A 14655-nucleotide genomic window follows, 5' to 3' on the forward strand; every position below is an offset into this window, starting at 1 on the left:
TTTTAAAACTTCTGTCTTTCCCTCAGAGCATGTCCCAACAGCCTGCGCCAGGGTGGACGCCCTGCGTTCCCATGGTTACCCGAGAGAAGCCCTCCGTCTGGCCATCGCCGTGGTCAATACGTTACGAAGGCAACAGCAGAGGCAACTGGAGCACTTTCGTAGGCACAAGAAAGGTGAAACTAAATTGCGGTATTCAAACCTTATTTATTTTTTTATTCTCAGAATCCAATTTGGCAGCAAACCATTCTTGGAAACTCACTAATTACCTACAAACAACACCAGCTCACTGTGATATCATATATAATGCCTAATAATCTCAAAGGAAAATTTAAAAAGGAACAAGCCAGAAATGCTTTCAGTTCCTGTGAATCCTTTTGCCTCCGTAAAGTGTAACTTCTAAACATCTAATTACTCTTGCCAAACTTCAGAGTAGATGAGCTCTTCATGCAAGGTACTGAAAAATAACAAATACTCATGCCATTGCTGAGATATGGTCTGTATTGATTTTTGGTAGTTTATGGGGCCTATCGCTGCTGTTTCTTAATCAGGTATGGATGACAGCTCTGTGCATATTAGTTTTCATACCCTTGCGCATTTCACTTTAAGGGGTGGAAGAATTAAGATGAGGTCTTGCTGGGACAGACAGTGGTTATTTGTGTGTATATGTGTTAATATGCTGTTCAGCTTGCAGAGGCTAATGATGTGCATTATTACTTTAAGATGTTGTCAGTTTTTGCACTGAGACGTGTCCCCGTTTGCTTTGTCCTTTTCTAGAGTTGCTCCATAAAGGCCACACTTCCATAACCAACATGGAGGGCTGGGTGGGGCATCCCCTGGATCCCATTGGCACCCTGTTCAGCACCCTAACAGAGTCAGGACGAGTGGGCGAGGAGGGCTCTAACACCTGCTTAGACCTCTCAGGTACTGCTGGTTTATGGAAACTGGCCTCTTAAATAGCTACAAAAAAACCCCCACACACATCAAAATGCGACTTTATCGTATTCTTTATTCATCCCACACCCTTTTACAAAGTGATTCATGTGTCTGTCTTTATGTATCTACATGGAAAAATCAGCTACTACACACAAACAAGTCATGAAAATACAGATGTTTTTGTGTAATTTAGCACAGATGTTTGTTCTAATTCTATAGGACTGATTTTTAACATGAGATAGGAAATTTATACTCTCCATGTATATTTCTATCTCATCGATTATAGTGGAGTAATTTTTAGTCTATACAAAGCATAGTTTAAGTGTAGCTTCACCTTCACTCTCTTTGTCTTATTCTTCACCATGTTTTTCAAATTCTCCTCGCCTACTCTCTGCGATTGCTCCGTCCCTCGGTGCGTCTCCTGCTTACAGAAATAGCCCACTCCTCTGAGGAAGAGCAGCGAACAGAGGAATGCTCCTAAGGGGTCGATCTTTATTTTGGGTGGTCACTGGATTAAGACCTGCACTGTGTGACGAACACAGTGTGTTTTTCACAGGAGACGGACTCCTCTATTGTTCAGCGCCTCAGAGAATTACACAAACGTTCCCAGCCAGTTTATGCTGACTCATTTCTTCTCATCTGCCTCTTTGTCTTCTCCTTTTCCCTCTTCATAGATTGCTCCAGCGTTGTAAGCCGAGCGGACCTCCAGCGGATGCCCGTGCAACGATTGCTGGGGGACGGCGAATCGTACGTGGCGCTGGCCGTGGAGACCGCTCTGATCGGCCTAGGCCAGCAGCGGGTGATGCCCGATGGGCTGTATGCTCAAGAAAAGGTGTGTCGCAATGAAGAGCAGCTCTTGGCCAAGCTGCAGGAAGTGGAACTGGACGACTCCCTGGTCAAAATCTTCCGTAAACAGGCCGTCTTCTTGCTGGAGGGTAAGAGAGATAACAGAATATATTCCAACTATACTTTTGTTTTGGTTTGGTTTTTTTAAATTTACATTTAAATGGTTGCTCCCAACGTGGTCAAGTGGGTGTGTGCTCCTCCTGTCCACATGATAAAGTGTGCTGAGGCAGCACTGAACTCCAGCATGCTGTATGGGTGAATGAGAGATAAAGTCTAAAGCTCTTTTCATAAGTGTAACCTGTTTACAATTTACTTTTTTTCACCATATTTCCCTATAGCTCTCTTTCTCTCTATATATAATATCTATATATTTAAATCTATCTATATATAGGCACACCTCCTCCCTGTTCTTCCTCTACCTCCCACACACCAAGAGCCTACACATTCCTGCTAAAACAGGAAAAACACTTTTGACTCTGTCTCGCTATTTATTATCCTTTCATTTTGTGGTGCAAATAGAGGCTGAGCTGCCCTGGGCCAGACCAAAATGAGCTCTTTACACAGTAACACCAGGGGTATTGTGTCAGCACACATATATGCGTGCACGCACACCAGTGTGTACATTCACAGGAGTGGAGCTAGAGCAGAATGGGGTTTGGTTATGGGAAAACGAGAAGGAGGAAGAGGAGGAGGAGGGGTGCGGTGGTGGCTCATCCCTGAGGGCCCAGCCCAGTCAAACTCTACTCCAATCCCCACCCAAACCCCAACCCTGCCTCATCCCTGGCGCGACCACCCACCTCTGGCTCCGTTACTAATAGAGCACCGGGCTCCGAGGCCTCTGTGGGTCCCTGGAGACTGCAGCCGCGCCACTGTGTGATGTGGTCTGTGGCTTAGAAGCCTGTTGGGGTTTAAAATAACCCACCAGAGATGAGGGGGGAAGCACAGGAAGAGGGGGAGGGAAGGAAAAGTGTGAGGCCAAGGCTGCACACACGGCCATATGGTTTTTGACGTCAAAGTTTGTTTTAATGCCGCGTGGCTTCACTGCTTCCTGGCTACGAGGGACAGACCAGATAAATCACTCGTCAGTGTGCAACAGGAAAATAATGACTTAATGTGCAGCAATACCAGAATGTGTTAATTGTATGGTATATATTATAAAATATAATAACTTGAGGACACACTTCTTCCTCCTGTGTGTTCCATAGCTAAAAAGGACCCACTTTTCTCGGTGTGTTTATATTGTTTTCTTGTGCTTTTTGTCACAGCTGGTCCGTACTCTGGCCTCGGAGAGATCGTCCACAGAGAAAGTGTCCCCATGCACACCTTCGCCCGCTATCTCTTCACCTCTCTCCTACCTCACGACGCTGAACTGGCGTACAAAATTGCACTGAGAGCCATGCGGTAGGTCTCCTGTGTTTGTGTGGGCTTGTTTCCGTAATCATGTCAAAACCTTGTAAATCAGATTTTTACCAGCTGTGACAGCAGGTCTCGCTTTGTTTTCACTTTGTGCGTCTGCGTGTGTGCGTGCATGTGTGTGTGTGTGTGTGTGTGTCTCCGTCTGTGCCATGTCATCATGGCAGAATGTGATCCTGGGCACCTTCTTTAACTATTACCAAAGCTTGGCAGGTGTTTATATGTCTGTCTGTGGATGGGTTTTGTCAACATGATGGTGTCATAAACATGCAAGGGACAGCTATGAAACTTTACAGGTGTAGTTAAGGTGACTATTGAGGAGAAGGCTCTAGATGTAGAGAGGCCCTGTTTGGACTCTCAAATAAAACTTTTTTGAGCTTTGGAGATTTCCTATGAAGTAATGAGTAAAACAATCAGAGATGGAGCAGTGCCCCACGCTCTAATAGGAGCTGTTGTGGGAGAGAAAAACTGGTGATCGTGAAGCAGTAGCATCCATGTTAGCATCCATGGCCACAAAGTTTTAAGTTACCACTCAGTGATGATCCTGAGTGTGTTTTACAGATTTCTGAAAAACAAATGAGCTTACCTGTGCAGCACACTAATATGTGAACAGCTGAATATTGGTATGCACGCCCCAACCCACTATATGATGTATCCTCGCATCCTGTATAACCATAAAATATTTACGTGCGGCTTATAAATGGTAAAATGGACTGATGCTCATGTAACACTTTTCTACTCTGCGGACTCAAAGCACTTTTTACTACAAGCCACTCTTATCCATTCACACACACACCCATACAGCGCTCTATTCTAAGCACTGTCTGACGATCACACACACTGGTGGGGAAATTACGGTTCAGCTGTGGTAGTGCATTGGCGTTGGCTGCCCGTCTACCTGCAGAGAGCATCTGTTGTCAGATGGGGGCAGTGTCAAAAATATGTGGCGTAACTGCTCTGTGGGATACTCTTATTTGTGCTGTTGTTGGTCCGTCAGTCTGAAGCTGTAACGTGCGATTTGGTGTTCACTAACCTCCCCGAGGATATGACGATGCAAACTGCATGAGCCAGCGATTCACCAACCTTCTGATTCATAGACGACCTAGTCACCCTCGCTTAAAATCTGAGTGAGGATTGAAGCGATTTGAGAAAAAAAAATCTCCTCAAGTTTAAGATCCCTCCTATTTGTGCAAGCTTATCTTCAAGCTTTAAAGCTTGTAATGTCTGCAGCTCAGTGTGCGTCTGTGTTTTGAAGGGAATTCCACGCTGTTTGCTGGCCTGTGCGTTGTCCGTGTGATCTCTCTATATTAAGCTCCTGTGTGTATTCATCTGTGGACAATGTGGACATGTGTATGTACGTTAATCAGTCTGCGCTGCTGTGTTTTGATGTTGTGACTAGTGGGAGCTGGATCAGTGAATATTAATTACATTAATGAGAGTATAATTAGTGTGGCTGTAATGAGGAGGATTCACACACGCACACACACGCACACACACGCACACACAAACACATGCATATGCCGAGCCAACAGGGAGAGGACACAGAGGAGGAAGATGTTTGTTATGTTTCTACAAACCTAAGCCTTGCGAAGTCCATCACTGTAAAACTAGCAAATGATTTGTGAACGACTAAAAATGAAGCGATTCTTGTTCTTCTTTTTAACTTTTTCGGGTTCTCGTGATGTGTCACAGTTGGCCGAACGGAGAACTAAAAGACAAGAAGCGCATCCCTTGCACCTTTCTACAGTTAACCATTTAGAGGCGTCAGGATGTAAATAACACACTTACAAAACCAAAACGAGATGGTTTGGATTTCTCAGTGTGGTTTCAAGGTTGCAAATCCAGCTGGTGTGTCCCTTCCATTCCCTCTAAACCCAAGTCCCAAGCCTGTTTTCCCTGAGTCAGCCACTCCCTTCCCTCCCTTGCTACTTCCCGTCACCATTTTTTTTTTTTTTTTTTTGTTTCCTTCTCCTCCGCTCCTCCATCCTCACTCCTTTGGCGTGAATGCGTCGATTTAGAATAATACGGCCACTTATGGGTGCTCCTGGGAGCCAGGGGTGTCTACTCAGCACATAATGAATGTGTGTAATGTAGCGTAGTGTAATGTGATAGCATATACCTTCCCGCTCCCACGGGACGGTGGACAGTTAAATATAGAGGAGGAGGTAAAGTAACCAGGGCTATTTTAATGGACCTATTATAACACTATCATTGATACAAGGAGAGAGAAAGAAAGTCTAGCTCTCTCTCTCTCGCTCTCTTGTACACACACACTCTCTCTCACACACTTTTTTTCTTTCTACTTGCATTCTCGATTTTTCTCCTCTGTCACAGTTGCTCTTAAAACGGCTTTTTTGCAAATGAGAGGAAGTCAGACTGCCTCCATGTGTGCATGCATATCCATGAGAGTATTTTAAAGTGCCTGGGAGTTTATGTGTCTTGGATGAGGTTAATTAAAGTGTGTAAGAGCAGCATATGCCGTGCAATGGCTCGACGTTAGCGGCCAACACAAAAACAGAGAAGCTGCCTACTAGTTCAGGGGCTGCCCAGAATTTGACTGCAGCCACAGAGGAAGAAGAGGAAGAAGAAAGAGAAGAAGAAGCTCACTGCCTCTCCAGAGACGGTGCTTATCTCAACTCTTTTGGAAGCCAAAGAAACAAATCCCAGTCGCCTGTTATCATATGTGATTTCCATATGAGATATGAGCCTTCCAATGCTAATGACTCTGGATCTTCGCTGTAATCCACAACCTTTGATCCTCTGCATAATCCATAATCTTTGAATATAAAGTACTCTATATCACGATTGCCGTCTGAGGATAAGATGAGACTGATACATCACCAGTGCACACAGGTAGCAGCCATCATTTCAGTCGGGACCACTTTATTCCAAAGACGATTATTATTTCCAGACGGGGGGGAAGGAGAAAGACCTGTGGTGCACAACACAGCAGGCATTGGTGATATGACATCGTCAGACGTGGCATGATAAGGACGAGCTGGGGTCAAGGCGGGCTGCAAAGCGGCTTGCATGAGCAACAGTTGACAGAACGTTAGAGCAGTTTAAATTGTATACCCTATATGAGATTCTGTTAGCGCTGTGTGATAATGCAAATTTTGGTATAGAGCTGATAACAAGTGAATACATGGCCAGTATTACCGATACTATTACCGATACTTTAAACCTATAAAGCACTGATCATGACTGTGACCTGGAATGTAAATGTGCCTATGGATATTTGGTTAGATCCGCCTACCTCTAGATGTTTCAGTAGGACACACAGAAGCGTATCAGCTGATGTCGTGTGACATTGAGATCTACTGTTAACAGCTAATGTGCCTTACCCAATGCTTTGGTGGCTTTTTTCTTTAGTCTGCATAGTAAAACCCCTATCTAGTCTCTCTTTTTTTTTTTTACATGACTTTCAGATTAAGATGCTGGGAATCATTGATGTGGGACATGTAAACAGCGCAATACTATCGTGCTGGTCCCAGTGAAAGAAATAGACGTAAACCACACTGCCAAAAGAAATACTAGTAATGTAATGGGTTGATTTCCCTTTGAAATATAATGTTTTATACAATACAATTTTACTATCAGTCAGTGAAATCTTTAAGTCTGTCCCTTGTTGCCTTCTACCTCTGCATATAATATTTTACTGTCTGTCCACACAAAGCTATAAAGAATCACCACTACACAAACTCTCACACACGTACAGGCAGTGTATTTGCAATCACTTTGCTCATGCACATGTGTTTATTGTATTGTATGAAATTTATTGAACAATATAAAGAAACATGCTCATCTGTGAGTTGCAGAAAATCCAAGTGCACGGAAATAAACAAACCTCTCGAGAATGATATTTTAAACACAGATTTTCATGTGACTGCGACAGTGATGACTTTAATGTAGAACATGTTCCTCAAAAAGCATCACTCAAAGCAAATGTCGTTTTTAGCATCCTAGGCTCCTGACGGCTAAAATATCTGCTCATCTCGTTCATGTATGACTTCATCCCTGCTGCCAGGTGTTCTGCAGGTTTTATCCCACAGGAGTTTGTGTATGGTCTTCCACCGGATGTGTCACTTAGCTGATAGATGTGCGCTTGATAAATTCTGGAAGTGAAGGGTGTTTACAGTCAAAGGGGGAACAGAGAAAGAGGTAAAGAGGTCAGTAGTCATGGTGATGCAGACCAGAAACCCAAAGGGCCTCAGGATTTAGGTAAAACCTGCACGCACTGCTTTTTATCATTGTATCCTTGCAGCTTTTCTGCAAAGCGTTACGCATTTCATTCTTCTTACATGGGCACGTGAATGTGTGACCCTAAACGCTGGTTTACCCATCACTGCCTCGTCACAGGCTCCTCTTCTGTAATCTGTTGCCAGCTGCCTCCACGTTGACTGTATTGCATATTTCTGCCCCTTTCAGATGTGACAGCGTGCTACAGTGCCGCAGGAGACATTTGACACCAGAGTGACAAACCCTTCTCACTGACCCTCACAGGAATTGATTGCCTCTTACCGATCACTCTGTTTCTTTTTAGATAATATATTTATACGCAATTACTTCAAACCATGGCAAACCTGTAAAGAACCGTTTGTTACAGTTTTTTATTATACTGTAAGCACACAGTAAATTGGTGTTGGATTTAGATGTGCACTAATTATATTAGCTGGCTGGGATTAAACTGTACTTGTGGTTGGATTGAATACTTTGGAGAAGTTCATGAGGGTTCATTTACCTCTCCTACATTGAGGTATTCTTCAGCAAATCCAGGTCCTTAAGCACCCATCCGATGCAAGTACTCGGCTCTCTGGTGAACACCAAACAAAAGCAGGAATGTTGATGAGGCCTCCATCTTTATCCAAGGCATTTTTTTTTTTTTTTTTGCTTTGCTTTGCTGCACCCCAGGAATCTTCCAGAAGGTCCCAGTGTGGCAAAAGCTTTTAGCAGCTCTTAAGCTTTGTGTGGAATGAATCCGGCTGTTGCTAGGGCTTCCAAACATCTCCATTTTGCACCAAGTGTCAGCGTTCACACTTGCGTGCATCTCAACTGGGTTTTTGACACCTTCTGTCTCTGAGAAACGAGCTCCGCCGGTGCCCTCTTGGGCGAAACAGAGCGAAGACGAGGCTGTTTTTGTACATGCCTTTACTCGGGTGGCAGCGGTATCACATGCACCTTGCTCTGAAATTGAAACTGGCATTTAGCATTACATTGCTTTTACTGGGCTGCTTTGATGTGTTTTCAAAAGGGCAGGTGTGTGTGTGTGTGTATCTGATCTTGTGTGTGCGCGCGTGCGTGTGTATGCTCTGGGTTTTTTCATTGATGTGTGTTGGTATTTGTTTGATGTGTGTCCAGCCTTACGGGGCTAGAAGGTGAATTCCTTAATTTCCCCATGGACTCAATTAGCTTTGTGATTGGCTGAGAGAAGGCCAGGTTGCGCTGTCTTCTGAAGGAAAGAAGACCTTTGAAACTGAGGTGGGAGGGAAGAGAAGTGAAGCAGAATAGGAGATGAGCCGGCCACAGTGGTAACTGTGTTGTGCTCGTGGCTCTTGTGAAGACTTGGCCCTGTCAGTATTATTATAATGAGAGACAGAAACTAGTGAAGCTCCTCCATCCACTAGCAGGTGTTGCACGGCTCTGACTTCATTATGACCAATTAGAGTGAAGAAAATACTAATTATACCATGGTTTCTAGGTGATTAAATACTAGGTTGAAAGTAAATTGCTGGGAGAGGCTAACTGTAATCCCCCTGTGTCGACTGAAGTCATTTTGATTTTGAAGTGACTTTCAGGCATTCATAATGAAGCCCTTTTTTTTTCTCTCAGTACAGTATTCTGTTTGCTTGTTACAGTATGGAGGAAAAAAGGGGTTTCATTGATGATGATTCACGGACCTTTGTTGTCTAATTTCTCTTCACTCTTGTAGTTCTTTAATTTAGTGTTTTTGAGTTTAATATTCTTAATTAACTGAAATACACTTAGTTCTCCAGACTTCTTGAAGGACATTCCAAGCTCCTCTTTGGATGTTGGCTGTCTTTTGGTCCGTTTTCTGTCAAGATGATCCTACACTGTTTCAGTAAAGGTCCGGGCTCTGGGGAGGTCAGTCCATGACTGATAGTTTCCCATTGTTTGTTTTTCATTCCATGCATGCTGTTATTGCATTGGCAGCGTGTTTGGGATCATCGTCATGCTGAAAAGTAAAGCTGTTGTCAGTTACAGGCTTTCCAGATGGTATTGCATGGAGGATTAAAACCTGATGGTACTTTTCTATGTTCATAATTTCACCATTTTTGATAAGATCCCCAGCACCACTGGCTGAAATGCAGCCCCAAATCATGACAGAGCCTCGTACATGTTTTACGGATGGCTGTAGACACTGTTGTCCTCCATATATACCATTAATGATGTGAAACTCATCGCTCTATAAAACCTGTTGCCACTGATTTTTCAGTCCACTTCTTCTTCCACTTCTTCTCCCTGTTTCCTTTCCTTAAGACTTGCTTCTTGACTGGGTGACTGCCCAAAACCCACCTCTGGGTCTCGTGTCAGTGATGATCGTGTTCATCTACTGCTTCTTCCATTGTTCTCCACTTGTCTGGTTTCCTCATCATTTTTAAAGGCATACTGTACTCCTTTGACACTTTTTTTTTGCAAATTATTTTGTTGCTACAAAAATACTGCTCTTTGCTTAGTTTCCTCTAAATATATTCAGGTATAAGGATGGACTAAATCTGAGTGAAAAAGCAGCCAGTGTCCAAAGAAAAACTTGGAGACCTGGAGAAATATTGCTCAAGACCACTTTAGAAAAGTCTGGCTTCTTGAAAGCAAACTATAAAGAAATAAGGGGTGGCTCAAGACTCAAGACTCTACTTAATATTTATGTATTTAATTGAAGTACATAATTCTCCACAGAATATCTTTAATAATTGTGCTGTGGGTCTGTTTCTCCGTCAGGTTGCCGGTGTTGGAGTCGACGGCATCATCCGGTGACCTGTCGCGACCTCACCACATCGTGTCCGTAGTGCCCAACCGCTACCCGCGCTGGTTCACCCTGAGCCACATAGAGTCCCAGCAGTGTGAGCTGGCCTCTACCATGCTCACTGCTGCCAAAGGTGCACAGATATTTGCACAATTACAGATCCCGCCATTAACTTTCCTAATGTTGACGTACTATTAGTAACACAACACATGCGTTTGCATGTATACAGGTAGGGGTAGCAGTAATTTCTGTGCAATTATAAACTATTTCTGTGTTTGTACCACAGGCGACAGTCGCAGGCTGGAGACGGTCCTGGAGTCCATCCAGAAAAACATTCACTCCTCGTCTCACATCTTCAAACTGGCGCAGGACGCGTTTAAGATTGCCACGCTCATGGACAGCCTGCCTGATATAACACTTCTCAAAGTCTCTCTGGAGTTAGGACTGCAGGTATGCTTTTTTTTTTTTTTTTTTAAGTGTACTTCTGTGAATTTATTTTCACCTTTTAGTGGAAGTCAGGTTGTAAATTTCCATGGCACACCTTTGTTTAAAAAAAAAAAAGCCTAATAATACATCCACATGTGTATGTGAAGGTAATATTCTACTTATACCAAGCCGCTTTTCACTTGTATCTTTGAGTAGAGATATATTGGATCATTTTCTTACAAGAAAAGCTTGTAGCTCTGGAGGATGACATTAACCCTGTACATCACAAGGGTTTAGTTATCTTGGGTCAGTAAAAGGATTTTACCCTGATGTTCATGAAACAGAATTTGACATTATTGTCTTGGAATACAAGAAGATTACCTGGAAACGGCATTTACACTATAGGGTGCTCTTAATCCTGTAAAATAGCTCCATTATATGACGAGTGTAGAGGAATCAGAAAAGATATTGTAACAGATCTGTATCTGTGGATCCTTTGGTTTCCTGAATATTTAATTCTAGATGGAACAGCACTGCAATGCTATTTTCTAAGGGGCCTTTATTTTGTGCACCTCAGGGAGGAGAATGAGCTTTTGAGAGGTGATGCTTGGTAAATGTCACAATATTGTTCATTATGTTTTTTCACCTTATTCGCCTTTGCAGACTTTAATAAATTATTTATAGATTTACCTTGGATTATATATTTGTAAAGGTATTCACTTTGATGGTTTTCCTGTGGGCCTTTCCCCCCAAGGCTGTTGCAAAATGTACCACAGTCTTTTCCGCCACAGTTCTAGTGCGTCGTTGAAGTTACAGTTGAACTGGTTACAGGAATATTTATAATACTCTTCAGCGGTAATGGTAGATATAGCTCATCTTCCCTGTGCATTTTAATGCTTTACATGTCTGATCAGTAACTCACCTTTCATTCCCTCCTGCTCCATCATTTTTCACCTTCCTCAGGTGATGAGAATAACTCTGTCCACATTAAACTGGAGGAGGAGAGAGATGGTTCGCTGGTTAGTCACATGTGCCACTGAAGTTGGTAAGCCACGCTCTCCGCTTAAATTGGTGTTTTTCAGCTGTTTTAAGGATTATTATTAGCTTCTGCTCTATATCTCTCTTCACATCTATTCATGCCTCGATGTGTGCCCCAGGTGTGTACGCACTGGATAGCATCATGCAGAGCTGGTTCACCCTCTTCACCCCCACGGAAGCCACCAGTATCGTGGCCACCACTGTCATGTCCAACAGCACTATCGTCCGCCTGCACCTGGACTGCCACCAGCAGGAGAACCTGGCTTCATCTGCTCGCACCCTCGCCCTACAGTGTGCCATGAAGGACCCCCAGAACTGCGCCCTCTCCGCTCTCACGCTCTGCGAAAAGGACCACATTGCCTTTGAGACAGCCTACCAGATTGTACTGGACGCGGCGGCGACAGGAATGAGCTACACGCAGCTGTTCACTATTGCGCGCTACATGGAACACCGTGGGTATCCAATGAGAGCGTACAAGCTGGCGACGTTAGCGATGGCCCACCTGAACCTCAGTTACAACCAGGACACGCACCCGGCCATCAACGATGTGCTGTGGGCCTGCGCGCTCAGCCACTCGCTGGGGAAGAACGAGCTAGCGGCCGTAATCCCCCTGGTGGTCAAGAGCGTCAAGTGCGCCACTGTGCTGTCTGACATTTTGCGGCGGTGCACGCTGACCACGCCGGGCATGGTGTCGGCGCTGCACAGCCGCAGGAATTCTGGGAAGCTGATGTCGCTGGACAAAGCGCCGCTCAGGCAGCTGCTGGACGCAACCATTGGGGCCTACATCAACACCACACACTCACGGCTCACGCACATCAGCCCGCGCCACTATAGCGAGTTCATCGAGTTCCTGGGGAAGGCCCGGGAGACTTTCATGATGGCTCACGACGGACACATTCAGTTCACCCAATTCATAGACAACCTGAAACAGATCTACAAGGGCAAAAAGAAACTAATGATGCTAGTGAGGGAGAGGTTCGGCTGAGGGCGAGGCCGAAGGGGAGGTGGTGAAAAAGCCCGCCCCTCCCCGCCCTCCTCCCACTCTAGTACTTTTCTATTAACTTGAGTCTGCCTTTTGAACTTCTTTTTGGACTGATTAAAAATAGACAAGTAAAAAAAAGAGGGATGCGACTTGTAGAATGAAGCAAAAAAGAGAAAGGAAAAGATGACAAAAAAATCAACAGAGCCACACGCGGTATTATTGTTCTTGCTGTTGTTATTGTCATAAACATTATTACTATTATTATTATTAATAATAATATTATTACTACTATGTGTACAGAAGTGTTTTTATTTTTCAGAAGAGAGGAAATTTGTCACATTGTGAATGTTGTGTGTATTTCTCTACATGTGTGCGAGACGAAAACGAAAGCGAAACGGCTTTTTTTTTCTTTACGTTCCTTTCCGTTCCTCTAATGATTTAAAGCATCTCTCCCCCCCCCCCCCCCCCTCCCGTTTCAGTGTATATTGAGTTACATGTTGTCAAGTGGCTGAAGCCCTTCTACAATGGCGCTCATGTTAAAAAAGAAAAAAAAAGAGGAAAAAAACACAACAAAAAAAAAAAAAGAAAACTTGGTATCCTCAAAGAGAAACTAAGGCTTTAAAAAAAACACACTCAAAACACACAGAGCACCTCCCTCTGTCCACGCCCTCACCGGCGGGCGCTGGCCAGCACTGCACAGCTTAGCTCGGCTCGGCACAGCTTGGGTTAGCACTGAAAGAAAAGCTGCCATCAGCATTTTCTCCAGACACAGCAGCAGTAGCAGCAGAAGCAGCAGCACTGGAGCAGCCATTAGTTTTCTCTGGGTTCCAGGCATTAGTTTCATTATACACAACAATGCTCTCAGCTAACTTGTGTTGTTGATATTGTTATAATCTCACCCACCTCCATAATGAGTACCTGTTCCAGACAGAAGACAGTAATGCAGGCGCTATAGACAAAGATAATGAGTATTCTTGTTATAGCTTCAACTACTTCAAGCTGAAGCAGAACCCCAGAGGCAGACGACTACCTCATGATACGGTATTGAACTGCTCCCAGATATATTTTTTCTTCTTTTTTTATTTGCTATCGTGATTGTTATCGTCTATGATAGCTGACAGTGTTAATTAAACAGGGGGATTCATCAGTGAGACCGAGGTTATGAGGAAGCTTCAGATTCCCGCTAAGTGTTTCTGCCCTTGGCTCTGCTGTACGTCATTGCTCTGGCATCGGTACTTGCACCCCCCTCTCCAAAAAGCTTCAACACACACACGCGCGCGCGCGCGCGCACACACACACACACACACAACATGTGTCAGTATATCAGTCCACTCTCATCTATATACAGCCGCCATCATCGTGGTGTTTTCCGACTCGGCCAGTGTCACCTCCCTCTGTGCATGTGAATCATAGAAATTAGACTTTCTACTGTTATAGTTGATTGTGTGGAACCTTCAGTAATTGTCAGCCAGAACGTTCTCAGGGATTTCTCTACACAGGAAGAAACAACAACAAAAAAAGGCGGAACATACGAACAACTGAACTTCGAGGAGAAAAAGAAAGAAAGGAGAAAAAAAAAGACAAAAACACGACACAACATGAGCGAGCATTTATTGTACTCTGTATATATGCCATAGTATATGTCTGAATATGGAGGATCTGAAAGTATATGTTAACTAATTTATACAGAGTATTCTATGTAATGTGAAATACTTGAAGCCGCTGTAGTTTGCTCTCTCTCCCTCTCTCGCTCTTCATCTCTTTCTCCCTTTTTGCCCTTTTTTTTCCTTTTCTTTTTTTTTTCTTTTTTTGAGGGTGTGGGCTTTCCTCCCTCCCCTCCACTCTTTTGTAAAAAAACAACAACAACAAAACAGAACATATCAGAAGGACTCGACTGACCTTGTTGACAGCTTTTTGGACTCGCATGTGTTCACGCACGAGACGCTGGATCCTGTCAGAAATGTTGTTCCGCTGAGTGACGTGTAGAATGGGAAGAGAGGCAGACTACTCCACGCCAGTGGCGGATAAATGTTTA

The 14655-nt window shown here is 44.0% G+C and overlaps 1 protein-coding gene across 1 annotated transcript in view; it reads left to right on the plus strand.

Annotated features, from left to right (window-relative positions):
- Positions 1–13897, plus strand: part of LOC146697156 (zinc finger SWIM domain-containing protein 6-like) — a 46916-nt gene extending 33019 nt beyond the window's left edge. The window contains exons 7-14 of the mRNA XM_085475688.1: positions 27–173; positions 775–921; positions 1608–1868; positions 3045–3180; positions 10150–10307; positions 10461–10624; positions 11564–11645; positions 11758–13897. Of these exons, the coding sequence (XP_085331814.1) occupies positions 27–173; positions 775–921; positions 1608–1868; positions 3045–3180; positions 10150–10307; positions 10461–10624; positions 11564–11645; positions 11758–12623 (1961 nt within the window). The 3' untranslated portion in view covers positions 12624–13897. The remainder of the gene's footprint in view (positions 1–26; positions 174–774; positions 922–1607; positions 1869–3044; positions 3181–10149; positions 10308–10460; positions 10625–11563; positions 11646–11757) is intronic.
- Positions 13898–14655: the final 758 nt, after the last annotated feature.

Source organism: Copadichromis virginalis, linkage group LG12, assembly GCF_057382275.1.
Source record: "Copadichromis virginalis isolate Kocher_CV1m ecotype Utaka linkage group LG12, C_Virginalis_male_GT1.1, whole genome shotgun sequence".
Taxonomy (NCBI): domain Eukaryota; kingdom Metazoa; phylum Chordata; class Actinopteri; order Cichliformes; family Cichlidae; genus Copadichromis; species Copadichromis virginalis.